We start from the raw sequence: 18,312 nt of genomic DNA on the forward strand, positions 1-18,312 counted from the left end.
AAAGTCCCCAGAAAAGGACTGAGAGCAGCTTGGAGCCAGCCTAAGATGAGCTGAGTTATCTAGTAAGACATAAGTACTTTGTGATTCAAACGGGCCTTGGAAAAGCACAGGTTGGTTATGTTGTAGAGTGAACTCCAACATCACCTGGGCAGCAGACTTGGATAAGTAAGGTTCCATACTGGCTTGACATTTTTGAAAGCTTTGGAAAAAGGCAAGTGAAAAGTTTGGGGTTGAGAAAAAGGACGAACTGGGGTGCAGCAGTTAGGAGAGGCCAGTAGAGGACCCAGAAGAAATCTAGTCTGGAGATCACAGAGCTAGAAGTTGGGACTTGGACCAAGCTGGAGTCAGAAGGAAAAAAAAACACTCAGGTCAGGGGCTGGGGTTGTAGCTCAGTAGTTCGTTGACACCTGCTTAATATGCGTGAGCTCTGAGGTTCAATCCCTAGCACTGCATGGAAAAAAATCTGAAGGGAAGTTCTTTCTTTTCTTTTCTTTTTTTTTTGGTAGCGGGGATCCAACTCAGGTCCTTGTGCTTGCGCAGCAGGTGGCGAAACCACTGAGCTAAATCCCCGGCCCTGGGAAGTTATTTCTTAGTTTGACAAATTATATTATTGTTTGTTCAATCCATACTTAGTTAAATCTCAGATTAAAATTTGAACTAGAGGGAAAAAAGAAAATTTGAACTAGAGGGCCAAGGATTTAGCTGAGTGGTTTCACTGCCTGCATCCCAAGCACAAGGTCCCAAGTATGATCCCTGGTACAAAAAAAAAAAAAAAAAATTGAACTAGATAGGACTGGGGATTTAGCTCAGTGGTGCTGCTGCCTTTCTCAAAAGCACAAGGTCCTGAGTTTGATCCCCAGTACCAAAAAAAAATTTAACTAGATGCAGGCTTAGCATGCACAAGGCCCTAAGATCAACACCCTTCCCAAATTTTTAAACTAGAAAGTCAGCATTTTTTTTTTGTGGTACTGGCGATTGAACTCAGGACCTTGTGCTTGTGAGGCCAGTGAGGCACCACTGAGCTATATCCCCAGCCCTAGAAAAAAACAGCATTTAAGGACCAAGGATTTAACTCAATGATTCTGTCACCTGCCTCGCAAGTGCAAGGTCCCGAGTTCAATCCCTGGTAACAAAAAACAAAAAAAAGAGAGAGAAAAAAACCCAGCATTTAAATGATGCAGGTTAGTAGGCAAAAACTCCAAACTTACAAGGTCCATTGGAGGGGAAAACTTATAAGGTCCAGGGAGTGGGAATATAGGATGGGCAATGGCAAGAGGCCTGGGGACTGAAGCGTCTAGGAAGCACTAATGTAATTTACCAGCCTTGTTTTAAAGAGGAAATACTACGACCAATAGTAGTAAAGATGAAAAATTCAAATCAGATCCTTCTATCCTTTACCGAGTTACTCTCCTCTACTCTTCAGTTCCTGGACAGTCTAAAGCTGAGATGTGGGTGAGGGAGTTCCTGAGAGGTTGTAGACAAAGCTGGAAAAGGAAATAGGTTTGAATGCTAGCCCACTGTCCATCCTTAACGTGACCATCATGTTGCTAACTAAGGCTTTTCTCCCCAAGACAATTCTCTCCCTACCTGAAGTGCATGTTTCTGGGTCTACATTTCCCTGACTGGTGACTGCAACTCTGTGCACATGATTCAATGAACATTGTGCTTATGTGTCAAATTTATGGGTTTGCGTTGCATGCATCTGAGTGTGCAGAGGGATATGTAACAGAATGGGATTGTGGATAGCAGTGCCTGTCCCTGTGCAATTGTGAGGCCAGGTGCACACATCTGTTCGTACAAAATGTGGATCTCAGCCAGGTGTGGTACATTCCTGTAATCACAGCTCTCTAGGTGGGTTGAGGCACAAAGATCACAAGTTCAGGGGCAGCCTGGGCAATTTATCGATTTAGCAATCCCTGTCTTAAAATAAAAAATAAAAACAGGGCTGGGGAAAGTAGCTCAGTGCAAAGGCCCTGGGTTCATTTTCCAGTACAAAAAAATAAAAGATGCTCCCCTCACCCCAAAATGTGGGTCTCATCCGTCTGGTCTTAGTTTGACAAATATTGCCGGGCAGCCAAAGTGACCTAACCAGGTTAATAATGAGGTCAGTAAAAAATCAAAATTAGAGCTTAATATAAATTCCTCACTGTCTGAAAGAAAGGAAAAAACAGACCACAGAATCCCCCAGGGCTCTTAGAACCAGCAACAATGGCAAATTCTGGGGTGAAGTAGAACATTCTCTTCTCCTAACTCAGGAATCCAAGGTTAACAATGAGAATTTTGTAGACTCCAGACTGTCTCAGACTAGGGGCTGTGATGCTCTCCAGTCAAATTCAAGGCCGAGGTAGGACTGGTGTTGCAGGCCTGTAATCCCAGCACTCTGGGAAGCTGAGACTGCCCAACAAGGATAATTTAGTGAGTCCCTATCTCTATCAATTAATTAATTAATTAAAATTTTTAAAAGAAAAGAAAAAAATAAAAGCAATATCACTGAAAAAATAAAAAGGCTTGGGGATGTAACTCAGTGCAAAGGCCCTGGGTTCAATCCTCAGTAATAAAGAAAAAAAATTACAGTCCGCTCATGTGTCCATTTTAAAAGGGTTACCCCAGTATGGAGTAGTGGCACATGCCTATAGTCCCAGCTATGTAGAAGGCTGAGGCAGGGGAATCAAAAATTTGAGGCCATTGATCTCCGGTACCAAAAAAAAAAAAAAAAAAAAAAAAAATTTGAGGCCAGCCCAGGTAATTTGGCAAGACCCTGTCTCATAATAATAAAGTAAAAATAATGATGATGAAGAAGCTGACGATGTAGCTTAGTGGTGGAGTGCCCCGGGTTTGATCCATAGTACTACATACAAAAAAAAGATTAAAAAAGGGTCACCCTAGGGCTGGGGATTTGGCTCAGTGGTTTCGCCGCCTGCTGCACAAGTGCCAGGACCCGAGTTCGATCCCCGGTACCAAAAAAAAAAAAGGGTCACCCCTCTCTGGAGTTTGAGACTTGGAGAGTTAGTGAGAGTTGGATTTCAGTCCCATCCCTTCTTGCCACCCAGCACAGTGCCCACCCACCTGGCCCAATGCCCACAGTGGCCCTGCTCACGGAGTGTGTAACTGATGAGAGGCACAGCTGTGCAGACTCCTCAACTGCACTCTCAGATCCCAAGGTTACTTAGTTTTGTTTTGTTTTGTTCCTCCCACCCCACCCCACCCCATACCGGGGGTCGAACTCAGAACCTTGTGCTTAGTAGGCAGGGGCAGCTCCACTGAGCTAAATCCCTGGCCCTCCAAGATTGCTTAGTAATCCTATCATCATGAGGTCTGATTTTTTCCGACTCTTTCACTTTTTTCTCAGTTTCACAGACACATCCAGCCAAGCTTAGAATGTGTTCCGTTTCCTTCTAAAATATAATTTAACAAGCAACACTTCTCCTACCCTAACTACAGACCTATTGATTTATTGAACATTTTGTCTAGAATATGTGCCGGCTTCTTGCCTGAATTTCTTGGGCTAATGCTTTGCAGGGAGAACAGGCAGGTTATGTTCCTACTCCCATTGATTGTACACTTGGCTTTGCGGCAACATTTGTCAGTAATTATTTAAAACACTTTCTTAGTCTCTGTCCCTAGCCAAGATTTGGTTATTGGCAAAATTGTGTATGTTCAATGAAGAGCTTTAGTGATGGATACTCACACAGACTTCATCACGGTGCTAAAAATTCAGAGTTGACAGGCATGGTAAATGATTTCTAGTAGGTAAATCCACAGTGTGTCCTAGGCTGTCTCATTTTCATATGTTTCTTTTTGATATAGTACCTTTTTTGTGATGAAATTTTTAATTTTTAGTTTTCAAAAGGACTCTAGGCTCAGAAGCCACTTTTTTTGGTTGTTTTGTTTTGGTTTAGTTTTTTTGAGACAAAGTCTCACTAAGTAGTTCAAACTGGCCTGAAACTAACTATGTAGCCCACAATGTCCTTGAACTTGTGGCAATCTTCCTGCCTCAGCCTCCCAAGTATTGGGATTACAAGTGTGTACTACCACATCTGGCTCAGATACAGTACTTTTTTTCTTTTCTTTCTTTCTTTCTTTCTTTTTCTTTTTTGGTTCTGAGGATTGAACCCAGGGCTTCATGTATCCTAAGCACGTGCTTTACTGCTAAGCCACATCCCTAATTACAAGATGGATTGATTTTCACAAATTGAGAGTGGCTTCAACATAGAACTGATTCTGGTGGGTAATTATTATCATCAATAAGAGCAATAGAGCAATTATTCTAATTGGCATTTTAGTAGGAGTCCTCTAGTAACTTGCATGTGCTGAATAATCTCTTTCAGGAGCCAGGGATTTAGCTCAGTGGCACCATCCCTGTCAAATAAGCACAAGGTCCTGAGTTTGATCCCCAGTACAAAAAAAAATCTCTTTTAGTGAGTCCCCGCCCTGGGGGTACCTCTGTGTGCATCATGGGAATTTAATTAGGATGGACCCTTATATTTAGCTTGTCAGTCCACATTGCCTTGTGAAAGTTTTTGGGATTTTACAGGTTATGGAGCTCAGTTCATCAAGTCCATGTCATTATGATGAAGTGCCTTTCAATGTATTATTAAATCTCTCTGAGCCTCCCTCAATTCTTCATCTACAAAATGAAACTAAAAGTAGGCTCTGAGCGGCTGAGGCAGGAAGATTGAAAGTTTGAACCTAGCCTGGGGCACTTAGCAACTTAGAGAGACCCTAGCTCAAAATTTAAAAATAAAAAAAGCAGGGCATGGTGGCACACATTTGTAATCCCAGCACTCTGGGAATCTGAGGCAGGAGGATTATAAATTTGAGCCCATTTTGGGCAATTTAGCAATTTAGTAAGAGCCTGTCTCAGAATAAGAAACAAAAAATAAGGATTGGGGATGTGGCTCAGTGTAAAGATCTTGGATTCTATCTCCAGTACCAACAAACCAACAAATAATATATTTTTTAAAGGGCTGGGAATGTAGCTCAGTGTGAAAGCCCTGGGTTCAATTCCCAGTACTGGAAAACAAACAAATAAACAAACCAATTGCATCATGGGCTGTTATGATCATTTTATGTTCCCATGTAATAAAATGCTTAAAAGGTGTTTGGTACATAATTATGATTACAAGAATGACAACAGAACTGAGGGTGTAGCTTAGCAGCACGTGGCATGTGCAAGGTCCTGGGTTATGCCCATTGGTTTTTTGGGTTTGCATTTTTTTTTTTTGGTAGCAGGGATCAACCTCAGGTCCTTGCACAGGCGACAAAACCATTGAGCTAAATCCCCGGCCCACTCCTTGGTTTTTTGAGACAAGGTCTTGTTTGTATATTCCAGGCTGGCCTTGAACTCACTGTGAACTCACTGTGATTGAGCTCACCATGATCCTCCTCCCTCAGACTCCCAAGTGCTGGGATTAAAGATGTATCACCACACTTAGGACAAAAATAATTATAAAACGAGAACAATGATCAACTGAGGCTAGCATGAGCATTTCATTACATCAGACTTAAATCAAACATCTTTTATGTGATTTTTTTTTTTTTTTTGGTACCAGGGATCGAACTCGGGTCTTTGTGCTTGTGAGGCAAGTGGCAGAACCACTCAGCCAAATCCTTGGCCCAAATTAAACATCTTTTAGACTAAGAACTCAGGACCTTGTGCTTGCAAGGTAGGCACAGCACCAACTGAGCTAAATCCCTGGCCCTAAGTTTTTCATTTTTAGTCTCCAAACTTTTGGCACTTCCACAGACCCCTCTTTTAACCTTTAATATGTTTACCTGAAATGGAAATTTCACTACCGTAAATGGAAAACTAGATGGGTGACGGGCACATGCCAGTAATCCCAGCACTCTGGGAGGCTGAGGCAAGAGGATCAGAAATTTGGGCCCAGCCTGGGCAACTTAGTGAAACTCTATCTCAAAATAAAAAATAGAGGGCCAGGGATTTAGCTCAATGGTTCTGCTGCCTGTCTTGCAAGCACAAGGTTCCAAGTTCCATCCCCGGTACCAAAAAATAAACAAATAAATAAATAAATAATAGAAAGGGCTTAGGGTAGCTCAATGGGAAGGCCCTGGGTTCAATCCCTAATAACAAAAAAAAAAAAAAAAAGAGAAACCAGTATCATCAGTCATAAATAGAAGTAACATATCAGTGCACATAAGATACATTTTTTAAAAAGATAAATACATAAATTAACATTTGTAAATGTTCATCTATCATCCTCTAAAATCATGCACACACATTAGTGACATACAGTCCATACCGTAAGAAGTGCTACTAGGTGTGAGAACTTTGGGCTGAGGCCTCTTTGTCGGTGGTTTAGAGGGGCCACAACTTTCTTTCTGGGTCGTGTGTGTGTGTGTACACGCATGTGGAACAACATCTCAAAATCACCACTATTACTCCGTTACCAAGGTAACATTTAACTAAAGCTGATAAAGATGAAATAGAGCTCCATGTAGAGACAGGAAAAGACATCCTAGACACAACATGGCAGACGACTTGCAGAACAGAATGTATCCTATAAGCCAATTTGTGCTCAAATATGTGTATAATCTTTAAAGCTGGATTCTGTGGTAAACTTTTATTTGCATCACTTCATGTAATTTTCATGATACTCCTAGGAAGTAAGTACTATTGTTACCCCCATCTTACGGATGCAAAAACTGAGGCCTAATCTAGATGAAGTGATTTGTCTGAGGCTTCATCACAAACAAATGAGTGGTGGAGTCCTGAGCTGAACCTGGTCTGTCTGCCTCCAGGGGCCAGACTCTGAGCCTCTCCACTGTTCAGCAGCATATATATGAGAATCTGAAAGGAAACACATCCCAGAAGTGGGGTTGGAGGGAGCTGTGTTTCTGGTATTTCTTTCTAAGGCCGTCTGCTGTTTGAATTTTTTAAAAACAGCCATGTGCTACTTTTGTAATTGAAAAACAAAATCAACAAAACCATCAACACAAAAATTCTGCCAAGAGACACAATCCTTTGAGGAGCATCAACTACACAGAGCCCCGGCCCTTCTACTCCTGCCCCTGTATCAAGAGGGGCAGGCATGGAACAGATGGCACAAGAAAAATAGTTCTGTGCCCCGGAAGTTTGGGGACCACTGGGTCAGACAAAGTGAATCAGGCTCCTTTGGCATTGATTGTGAAGCCCCTGGAGGACACAATTGGAGCTGAGGCCCATGGTGATTGGGCCTAGAGTTCTTTTCTTCCCAGTCTTCCCAGGTACCTCACAGAACATATGTTCTTTTTTTTTTTTTTGTACCAGGAAATCAAACTCAGGACCTTGTGCTTGCAAGGTAGGCACAGTGCCACTGAGCTAAATCCCCTGCCCAGAACACATGTTCTTTAGTGCAAGCATTGGAAATGCAGCTCCAGATCTTTAAAATCTGCACTAAGGTAGGTTGTTAAAGCCCATATCCCTGGGCTGGTGAAACTCAGTGGTAGAGTATGTACTTAGCATGCAGGAGGTGTGGATTTGATTTTTAGCCAAAAAAAAAAAAGAAGGAAAAATAAAAGCCCCTTACATTCCTGGATGGTATCTTGGTCCTGGCTGCTTCCACTCTCAGAATTATTTTCAGTGAAATGAAGGTGGCCTTGAAGCCATCAGCTTGAGGGTGTGTGTATGGATGGATTGTAGGATCCAGCCTGTGTTCGTATGTGTAGTCTCTGCCCCAGTCTTTGAGCAGACCAACACACACACATTTCCCTATGGTGATATATGTGGTGTTTCAGATAGGGAGCGTGGGTGTATGTGTGTCTATGTGAGGGGCCCTCCTTTTTGTTTGTTTGGGGTTTTTTTTTGGTACTGGAGATCGAACTCTGGTCCTTGGGCCTGCGCAGCAGGCAGAGAAACAACTGAGCTAAATCCCTGGCCTTGTTCGTTTGTTTTATTGAGACAAGGTCTTGCTCTGTAGTTCAGGCTGCCCTTGAACTCACTATGTAGCCCAGGCTGCCTTTGAACTCACAGCAATCCTCCTGCCTCAGCCTCCCGAATGCTGGGATCAAGGGCATGTGCCACCTTCAGGCAGAGAGACAAGACCCTCTTTCAAGGCAGACCCAACCACCCAGCTCAGAATCTCAGAATCTAACGCCAGAGCTCTCACACCCCACTATATACAGGAAACAAACCTGTTTGCAAAGTCACACCACAAGTGTGAGGGAATGGACAATTCACTCCCTTGCCGAGGCCAAGGTGGTGAGGAGGTATAATTCTGGGTGTGGACAGCCCTCCTCTCCATGCAGAGGAAGTGTCAAGCTTCCCTTAAGGGCCTGTTATGTGTCAGGTACTATCCAGGGCACATCACAGTCATTATTTTCTCTTATTTTCCCCAAAAGTACTCTGTAAGACAGAGATTAATTGTTGCCTCTTTAAGGATAAATAAATTGAAGTTTAGAACTGTGAAGCCACTCAAAGAAATGGCAGTGTCAGGCATGATGGCACATGCCTGTAACACCAGCATTCCAGGAGGTTGAGGTAGGAAGGTTACAAATTCAAAGCCCAACCTGAGTAACTTAGTCACTTTGCAAGACCCTATCTCTAAATAAAAAGTAAAAAGGGCTGGGGATGTAGCTCAGTTTAAAGGCCTTGGGTTCAATCCTCAGTGCTGAAAAAGAGAAAGGAGAGGAGAGGAGGAGAGAGGAGGGAAGAGCAGAGAAGAGAAGAAACAGGCCAGAATTGTGCCTGGGTCTTCACACTACACCACCCCTCTGGGCTCTCTTGCTTTTGGCCTTATTCTGAGGTCTCTGCCCTCATGGTTCCAAGGAACAGAACCTGGGGATAGTGACCTTTGGCTTCATATCCTAGGCACTCTGGAAAATGGGTTCTGTCCTCAGAACTGCCTGACTCTTCAGGAAGCTTACAGATTTCCTCAAGGGATGTCTTTTCTCTCCTCTGAATCATCAGCCAATTATCTGCCCCTGTCCACTTGGGTCTTTTTCCCTTTGAGAAGCTCTCAAGGCAAGGAGCCCTGGCTGCTTCATCCATCAGTGCAGGCTGGGCAAAGAGGGCTTCCTGTGTCCGTCCAGGAGTGGGTGAGCCCTGAAGAAGCACAGAGAGAGCCAGGGTGTTTCCCAACCCAAAGAAGAGGTGATAGGCTTTGGGGATGGAGATAAGAAAGGCTGGGACATGCTGCCTAGGCGGAAAGTATGTGACACAAAAAAAACTACAGTGAGGCAAGGGAAACCGGGAAAGTCTGGCTGAGCTGGGGACTGCCCCCCAAAGCTGAAGGCTCAGAGTTAGCATGTGAGGGGGTGGGAGGTAGCTGATGATGCCTTCCTGAAGCTCTACCCCTCAGGGTCTAAAGTGGGAAGCAGCAAGACCAACTGACCCTTCACATATAGCAGGAGATGAGATGAGGTGGGAGGGGACAGGGCAGAGGGAAGGACATCCTGCTGTGACCCTTGGCAGGGAAGGGATGGCAACTTTCCAGGTGGAAGTTCAGAAGTTCCTTGCTCAGGATCAGCTGCACTCGTCGGGATAAAAATAGCCCTTCCTCTTCCTTCTCCCTCACCTCGGACTTTCCAGAGTCAGGTCACATGTATGTGTAAGCCCTGGGGTCTCTATCCCAGTGAGAAATATCCGCTCCTTCCCCCGCCACACATCCACCCGTCTCGGAGGACTCCATCTCTCAAGTGATGCTGGCCATTGAGGCTGAAGTCGCTTCTCATGTGTCCATTCGGATGCTCTGGGTGACCTCTTTGCTCTCGCTCTCTCTCTGTCTCTCTCTGTCTCTCTCTGTCTCTCTCTCTCTCTGTATCTCTTGCTCTCTCTCATCTGCAGGTCTGCTCCAGGGACCAGAAGGATTCCTGAGTCCCCCACCTCAGACCTGTCCATCACATCACCCTGCTCCATTGTGGGAGGATAGGGGTCCCAGCCTAGGGCACCACTCTCTCTCTCCCAGGTTGCGCTCTGCCACTGCCTTGCTGAAGGACTGTGGACGGTGAATGCTTTGCCCTCTGTGGACCTCATGCACCACATCACCATGGGACAAGGAATGAACTCGGTGATCTCTGAAGGCCTTTCCGATAGCTAACATTCATGTGCCAGATCCCCAGAAGCACACTCCCGGTGAAGTGGGAGCCAGTGGCAGACTGAGGCAGAGGCAGCAGCCACCAGCTTAGCAGGAAAGCAGAGGTCCCACTGACCTCCAGCAAGGTGCTTCTGTCTCCCAGCCTGAGGCTGCTGCTTGCCCCAGGCAGCCTGGTCCCCTACACCCAGCTGTAGCCCTCTGCTGCCAGGCCTCCCATCATGGCCCTGGAGCCTGGTTCCCAGTATTCCTTACCTGCCCAGCCCAAGAGCCCTCTGGCCCATTCACATGGTCCTCCTGGCCTGGCTCAGCTGCCCCGACACTGTCTCAGCTCCCCTTGCTGTCGTAGCCACCACCTGTCTCCCTGCGCCCACGTTCCACTCTGACTTCCTGCCTCCTCCTGAGGGCTCCACAGCCAACCAGGCCCCAGCAGCTCAACCACAAGCCTCTAGCACCCCAAACTTCCTGTCACCATAGCCCCCCACCCCTCAGCCCCTGGAGGTCCCAGACATCTCCAAGCTGGACCCTACTCAATCTGAGAGTGGCATTCAGGGGTTTCAAATTGAGGGGAGGATGTTTCATGGACCCTCCCTCCTGCTTTCTGGGGTCCACCTAGGCAAGAGATTCAAGGGCAGCCTTTGACCTCAGTGAGCAGGGATGAACAGACACCCACCCAGCTGACAGTGGAAGGCAAGTGGCACCACTGTCACAAGATGAAAGCTGAGTGGTGCTTTGGTTTCAAGCTGCTGCCAAAGGTAGCATCATTGAGTCAGAGGTAAGGACAGTATTTCTGCTAAACAGTTGAAGGGAAGCCCAAGTGCATTACAGTCAGACAAGAGGTTAAAACAGCTGCTGTGGTCTGCTGACAATGTCCATGTCATCTCAGGGAACAGGACACTAATTTTATTAGAATTACAGGGTAGCCGGGTATGGTAGCACACAACGGTAGTCCCAGCACTTGGGAGGCAGAGGCAGAAGGATCGCCATGAGTCTGAGGTCAGCCTGGACTACATAGCAAGACTCTAACTCAAAAAATAAACAAACAAAAAAAGAATCACAGGGTAGACTAACAGCCTCTGTTGTGTTTCAGGACAACCCCATGTCTTCAAGAGGGCACAGTGACAGCCCTGCTGTAGGCAGAGGACAGACAACATGTACTTATGTTGTGTTTTTTTTTCCAGTACTAGGGATCAAACTCAGGACCTTGTGCTTTTGAGGCAGGCTTGGGGCCACTGAGCTAAATCCCTGGCCCACCAACATGTACTTTTCATGGCTGTTGAGTGGGGCAGCACTTTCAATGCAGGTCAAGTCAAATCTACAGCTGCTGGTGGAGGTTCCTGGCCTGGCACCATCTCCTGCCATGGAAGATAAAAAGAACACACTGCCCAGGCACCAGGGCAGGTCACACAGTCAGGACTTTCCATTACAGGCAGGAGGCAAGAACCTTGCCACGAGCAAGAGGGTCAGGTCACCAGCACTATAAGGAGCTCGGGGAGCCTCTGTCAGGCCCAAGAACTGGGCCTTGACCCAGAGGGAAGGGAGGTGTAAGCAAGTCACCTCCTGAGCTGCACCAAGAGAGCTGGCGGGGGGAGGGGAACCCACAGAGCATTGTTGGGGTTTGTGAGGTGGAAGCTGATGCTGTGGGCACCTCAGCTGCAGAGGGAAGGGGGGACAGGAAATGGGGGGAGGAAGCCTGAGTTGGAAAGTCAGACAAAGAGTAACACAGAAACAAAGGCTGAGCGGTATAAAGCAAAAAGCCTTTAGAGTGACAGGGAGCCCAGAGCTGGGGCTCCATGCCTGATACGGAGCCTGCAGCCCATGACTGTCAGCCTGAGCACCTCACAGTTCATATGTGGGCCTTAGTATAGGGGCAATAATCCTGCCGGTGATGGTAATTGTAAGAAATACTCATATTTATGTACTATCTCACTTAAGACATTTCCAGCTACCTGTGAGGTGAGAATTAGCACCTTCATTTTAGAGATGAGGAGACAGATTCAAGGATTAAGGGACCTCCTCAGTGTCTAATGGGGACAAACAGGGGAGCTGCCTTTAAACCCAGGACTACCAGATTCTGCATTCCTTGCCACTCAATTTATCTAAACCACCTCCCATGGGAGTTGGGAGTGACCTAAGATTTTAAATTCTTCCCTACTTTTTTTTTTTTTTTTTTGAGACAGGGTCCCACTGCTGTTGGGGAAATGGGGCTTTATCAGTCTATCTCTACCCCCAACAGGGCCCTCTCTCCTACACTGGAGTTCCAAGTCCCAGCGATAGAGGACAGACAGTGACCTTTGGCCTTAATAATGATGCAGAGACCTTTGGATTGCAGAAGGTGTTTATTGAGGATCTTGGGTGTCTGAGCTTTCCTCCTTCCCCCTTGCCAGCTGGGGCTTTGTGCAATCTCAATTTAGCCTTTAGAGACTCGAGTGTGCCTCTGAGACACCCTGCCTTCCCTCTTGCCAGGTGGCCCTCAGCAGAGGGTGAAGCGTCGGGTGCTGATGTTCATGCGTGTGAGGCCCAGGTGCCGCAGCAGTGGAGCCAGGGCCAGGCCAGCCCCAGGTTCCAGCTCTAGCTCCAGCTCAGCCTCATCCAGCAGCTCCTGGTGCAGGTGACATGCTTGGTCCACCTTCAGTCGGTGCAGCTGGGCCCGCAGCCTCAGCAGCTGCCCTGCCAGCTGCCGGTCCTGAGCCTGCATTTTCCGCTGTGGCCAAAAAGGGCTGTGAGCCTGCTGGGCAGGCCCCAGACTCACAGGCCATTCTTTGCTTCCTGTCAACACTCTGGGCCTTTGCACTGGTTGTGTCCCCAGACCCCTCTCACCCACCTTCATCTCTCTTATCTCACAGATCTTGCTCCACACTAGTGGTTCTCAAAACAAGCTAAGGAACCATTATTAAGCAAATACAGATGCTGGGGGCCCATGCCAGATCAACAAAGCAGAATCTCCAAGTTGGAGCCTGAACATCTTTATAGTTGGACATGTTGGGTTTATAGCTAATATTCAACTCCATCCTACTGGACTGCTTCCAGCATGGTCAGTGCCTCCTTCTGTGCTTTAATGTATCTCTGGAATACAGTAATCCCCAGAGCAGGGGAGATGTGTCTTTCCCTGCCTATAACTGGTGGTCCCCTAAGGGCAGGGCTGTGTCCCCTGAGTCACAGGAACACAAAGTCAGTAGATTGTATAGAATCCTTCACCAAGGCTTCCCAAATAGAACACTGAGCAAGTGCGGTCCGGACTCCTTCACCCCAGGGCACAGGTGTGGGCAGTTCCTAGCAGGGGGGTTCCATTTTCACCCCCTCCCCACACTTGTGGTATTGAGCCCAAAGACCCTGTCCAAGGCTGTCCACCCCACCAGACTCACCAGTTCCTGTCGGAGCCACTCAAGCGCAGAATCCATCGAGTCAAAGCCACAGATGGCCCCAGGCCCCCCGGGGCCAGGTCTGGCTTGGGCCTTTCTCCAGCCCTGGCTCTGGACCCTGGCTGTCCACTCCAGATATGAGGGCCGCCGAGTCTGCAGCTGCAGCTTGGCTGTCAGTGCCTTCACAGAGTTCAAACTCTCCTCCTCCTGCTCCTCCTCCTCACCCACTGCCTGGAATTTCAGTGGCCCCAGGGACATGGTAGGTTTGAGGTGAGTGATAGGCTGGCAATACGTCCCAGGGAGAAGTGGTGGAAGCTGAGGGTAAAAAGAGTGTGCTGGGGATTGTGCAGTGGTGAGTGTTCAAGGTGAGTTAGGGAGGCTGAGTGCCAGCGTGGGTGAGCAGATGTGTGCATGAGGCTAAGTGTGCAAGGGCTGGAATTTTCCTGGCCTGCTAGCTGGGAGCCACGTGATGCCCATCCGGATGGGGGCAGGAGGAGCCCTACTCTTCTTGCCTTTGGATGAATTGTCTTTGCCCAGAAAGAGACTCCCAGTTCCCAGAAAGGAAGTTGCTCCAGGATAAGAAAAGCATCATCCACACCAATCTTGGCCCTCCTCCCAAGACCAAGTTCAGGGAGTCAGGAGGGGAGGAGACTGACTAGCTGCGTCTCCCTAATGCCACTGGTCCTTCAGCAAAGGAATAGGGTCCAGAGGCCTAGCCCTGGGAGTCAAGAGACCTGGGCTCCAGTGCTGGCTCAGTGGGACTCTGGGAAAGGCACCAGTCCTCTCTTAGCCTCTGCTGGAACTGATCAGTGATTTCAAGCTGTACTTTAAGGAGTCTTGGGTTCTCTCGGAAATCCCTCTGCGGAAGGGCAGAGTTGTGGATGGACTCCTAGCCCTCTCTCTCCCTGCTCTCCTAGGCTTTCAGCTGGAGCAGTTTCCCATTTTAAAACTTTGTTGAAGCCAGGTGTGTGGTACATGCCTATAATCCCAGCATTTGGGAGGCTGAGGCAGGAGGATCGATATGAGTTCAAGGCCAGCCTAGGCTACATAATGAGTTCAAAGCCAGCCTGAACTGGATAGCAAGACCCTGTCTCAAAAACAAACAATAAAACAAAACCAAAAAAGAAACCTTTGGTTGAAATATAACATACATACAGAAAAACACATATATCATAAATCCACAGGTGAATGAATTCTCCCAAACTGCACACCTATTAACCAGCATCCAGATCCAGCAATAATATAAGTGCTAGAAAACCTCTCAGGTACTCCTTGGCTGTCACTTGTCTCCTAGGGTGACATGACCCTAAACGTTTTTTTCAGTGCTGGGGATTGAACCCAGGGTCTTGCACATTTTAAAAAAGGTGCTGTATCACTGACTTACTCACCCTCTCTTTGAATTTTATTACATGGTCTAAGTTGCCAAGGGTGGCCTGGAACCTGAAATCCTTCTGCCTCAGCCTCCCAAAAGCTGGGATTATAGGGCTATGCTGCTGTCCCTGCTCCTGGCTATCTTCTTTTTTTTTTTTTGGTACCGGGGATTGAACTTGGGTCCTTGTGCTTGTGTTTGTGCAGCATGAGGTGAAACCACTGAGCTAAATCCCCGGCCCCTGGCTATCTTCTTAATCAGGCTAGCAAGTACAGGCATCAGTAAGCAATTTAGAAGAAACAAATAATTAGGTAAATGAATGAGTCCTCCAGCAAATGATTTTAGCCAACTATTGTAATTTTACCAGTTTTAAGTGTGTCTCTTGCCAGATTAAAAACCCAGTGGACAGAACCATCCTTAATAATCATCTCTTGGGCCTGGATTTAGCTCAGTGGTTCCTCCGCCTGCCTCGAAAGCGAAAGGTCCCTAGTTCCATATCTGGTACACCACCCCCCCCACCCCACCCCCGCCAAATCATCCCTGCTGGTCCCAGTACCAAACAATGGCCAGGTCATTGGCTAGGCAACACAAACCTGGTAAAAGGATGGAGTGATAGGGGATGGGTTTCGCCTACTGGGCGGGACACAGAACTGCACCAGGTAGAGGGCGCCCTCAGGCTGGGAGATCCAGCTGGGGAGGGGAGAGGGGCGCTGCGGCTGCTTGCATTTAAGGTGAACCAAGGGATTTCCCCCACCCAAGCTTCAGATGTATAGGAGGAAACAGGCAGTTCCCAGTTTCACACCTACACTTTTCCAGCCCATTCACCAGGGTGCAGGGGAAGAAATGGTTATTTTTCTTTTTGAGTCACAGGAATACCAGCAACTCAGTGCTTAAAAAACCAAAAAGTATCGTGTGTCTCTTGAGACCCAAACAAGTGTTTAAGGTTTTTAGGTAAGCTTATTCTGATCTGACAGACATTGAAACTGTTTCCTTAATACTCTTGGACAGGGCTCCTCGCTTTGAGATACTGGCAATAAGATGAGAAAATGCCTGAGAAACCGTGATCCCTTCCTCTGAGGGGCCTCCTTAACAGCTGTCCTGCCGGGCCTCTTTGGAAGCTGCAATTGCCTGGTCGAGGGCCACTCGGGATGGGTCCCTGGACCCCCGCTGGCAGAATGGAATTTTTGGAGCTGATCCTGGTCGGAACGAAGCTCCTCTGGGGTCCGGAGGCGCCCCAGCTGTGCTGCACACTAATTGTCACTGGCTCCCACCCGTGTTGCCAGGGCCCCAGTCAACTCAGGTCCTGTGGCTGCTGCTGCTGCGTAGGGTCAACTCCATCGAGAAGCCGTGAGAGATGTGACTGGGGCGTCCCTGGAGTGAGGAGCAAGCGACTCCGCGAGGAGAGGGGGAAGGGACAGAGCAGTTGGCGCCCTCCTGCCTGACGTCCAGTCGTGGAACTCTTCCGGTCCCCTGATGGGGCCCAGGACACTGAGCTCTCGCCCACCTGTCCATCCCCAGCGTCTCGGGCGCCTTAGGCAACCATCAAACTGCACTGTAAAAACCCCAGGTGCTTAGGGGCCGAGGATTTAGTTCAGTGGTTTCGCCGCCTGCTGCGCAATCGCAAGGACCCCAGTTCGATCCCCGGTACCAAAAACCAAAACAAAACAAAACAAAAAAAGACCCCAGGTGCTGCAGCTGAATATAGAGGGCGAGAAAGCGACGCTGGACATCGCTGGCACCATCAAGGTATGCTGGGGACGCACTCGAGGTCTTTAGGTGACCTTTATCCTGTATCGAGTGGAGTAAAAAGGGGCTGCTGTGCGGAGGGGCTTCATAATCTTTGTTATCCCAGGACATAGCTGACTAGCAGGGGAATACACAGGAGGCCTGGGATACGTGAAGAGGAGGGGCTGGAGTGGGCACGATTGAAACAATTCTGACCTTTCCCAGAGTCCCTAACTTCTTTCCCCAGGCACTGTCCTCCCTGGAATAGGTCATCACCTCCTTTCCGCTCTTCTATCCCCCCAAGAGGCTAAGATTGGGTGACGCCTGGCCTGGCGCAGTCACCAGGGTTGGGGATGAAGAAGCTCGGGGTCTGGAAGGGGAACACAGACAGGGCACTCATTGGATGCCCCAGACCTAGCTTTCCTCCTGCGCTGCAGAACAACGCATGGCGGCTGAGCGAGGTGAACCAGGACTTCAGCGCACCCCAGTTACACTCGTGCTGTGATCGCGATTTACTCAGTAGACCACGACGCCCTGGCGCTTCCACCAGGGAGGCCGTTTCCCAGCGTCCAGCAGAACCCTGAGCCCACCCCTCCCTAGGAGACCTTCAAGACTCTATTACCCGGCCAGACCAATTCACCTCGCCTTTGCTCCAACACCTGCTCCACTCTCGCTCCGGCCTCTGGGCAATCCAACCACCGTTGGCCCAATCACTCTCCCCTCTCCTCGCCTGTCAGTCTCAACCTTGCTCCGCCCAGCCGCTGGCTCCTGGAAGCTTAATCACTTCTTTGTCCATCCTGAGACTGAACTTGAGTCCTTGAGTCCCTCCCACACTCTGCCGGAAGCCTCTGGAGTTCCATCCTTAAGGTCCCTGCCAGCTCTGCCAGCTCTGCCAGCTCCGACCTAGGGCTCCCTGAGCCCAATCCCTGAACCTGGGCTGGGTCCCTGTTCTCAGGTTCTGCTACATTCCAGCCAGCCACTGGTCAGTCCCCAAGAGGCGTTGGCTGAGGACCAGCGGGTGCTTCGAGCTGTGCTGGTGGGAATTCACTCTGGGCCCAGGGGTTCATCATGGACACTCAATCGGCCAAGGCTGCTAAATAGGCCTGCCTGGCTGGCGGAGGCCAAGGCCGCTTACCCTAGCAGGAAATGGCTACCCCAGCCCCTGGAGACTAGGGAGCCTCCCATCTTCTCCCAGACTCTTTCCTTCAGGGCTCTTCATGGATGTGTATGCATAGGGCCAGGGATGTAGCTCAGTGGGGCTGTGCCTGCCTGGCAAGTGCAAGGTTCTGAGTTTGATTCCCAGTACCAAGGGGAAAAAATAGATGTGTATGCGTGTGTGTTGGGGGGGGGGAGTTTGGCCAGGACTGTTAGGCTTCTCCTGGCTGCCAACCCACTAGCTGGCCATACCCACTTGCACATCCCTAAATGAGCAAGCTTACCACTTTCAAAGTATCCCAACTCTCCCTGGAAAGAAAAAGCACCTCTACATTAAACTGAAACTGGTCTTCCTAGAACAGCCTCCCTACACATATCCTTCCCTGAAAGGTTGAGCCTGCACAGATGTTTCCTGTCTCCAGGTGTCATAGTACCATGAAGAAGTTCTGAAGGAGTTTTTGTGCTTTGAGAAGAGTAGACTGCTTCCCTATCCAAAAGACCAAACTGTATACCCAGTTTGTTCACCCAGTGTAGAAGATACCCTTGCCTGGTTTACAAGCAGGCTTAAGTGCTACAAGCTTCTTCCTTCCCCAGAATTCAGCTGTATTATATTAGGAGTCCAACCAAAGCCTACGTGACTCACACGAGCATGTCAGATGGCAGAGCTGGATGA

At 48.4% G+C, this 18,312-nt stretch overlaps 2 protein-coding genes across 2 annotated transcripts in view; both read right to left on the bottom strand.

The window, feature by feature from the left end:
• Nucleotides 1-10,507, bottom strand: part of Lck (LCK proto-oncogene, Src family tyrosine kinase) — a 29,540-nt gene extending 19,033 nt beyond the window's left edge. The window contains exon 1 of the mRNA XM_013074413.3: nt 10,284-10,507. The gene's annotated coding sequence lies outside the window, so the exon portion shown is untranslated. The remainder of the gene's footprint in view (nt 1-10,283) is intronic.
• Nucleotides 10,508-12,348: 1,841 nt separating this feature from the next.
• Nucleotides 12,349-15,263, bottom strand: Fam167b (family with sequence similarity 167 member B). The gene is made up of 2 exons (XM_004850850.4): nt 13,394-15,263; nt 12,349-12,732 (listed from the first exon to the last, which is right to left on the bottom strand). The coding sequence occupies exons 1-2, from the start codon at nt 13,646-13,648 to the stop codon at nt 12,502-12,504; spliced, it is 486 nt and encodes a 161-aa protein (XP_004850907.1). The 5' UTR covers nt 13,649-15,263; the 3' UTR covers nt 12,349-12,501.
• Nucleotides 15,264-18,312: the final 3,049 nt, after the last annotated feature.

This window comes from Heterocephalus glaber, unplaced genomic scaffold (assembly GCF_053883595.1).
Source record: "Heterocephalus glaber isolate CG9 unplaced genomic scaffold, H.glaber_assembly_v1.0 deba00001452, whole genome shotgun sequence".
Lineage (NCBI taxonomy): Eukaryota > Metazoa > Chordata > Mammalia > Rodentia > Bathyergidae > Heterocephalus > Heterocephalus glaber.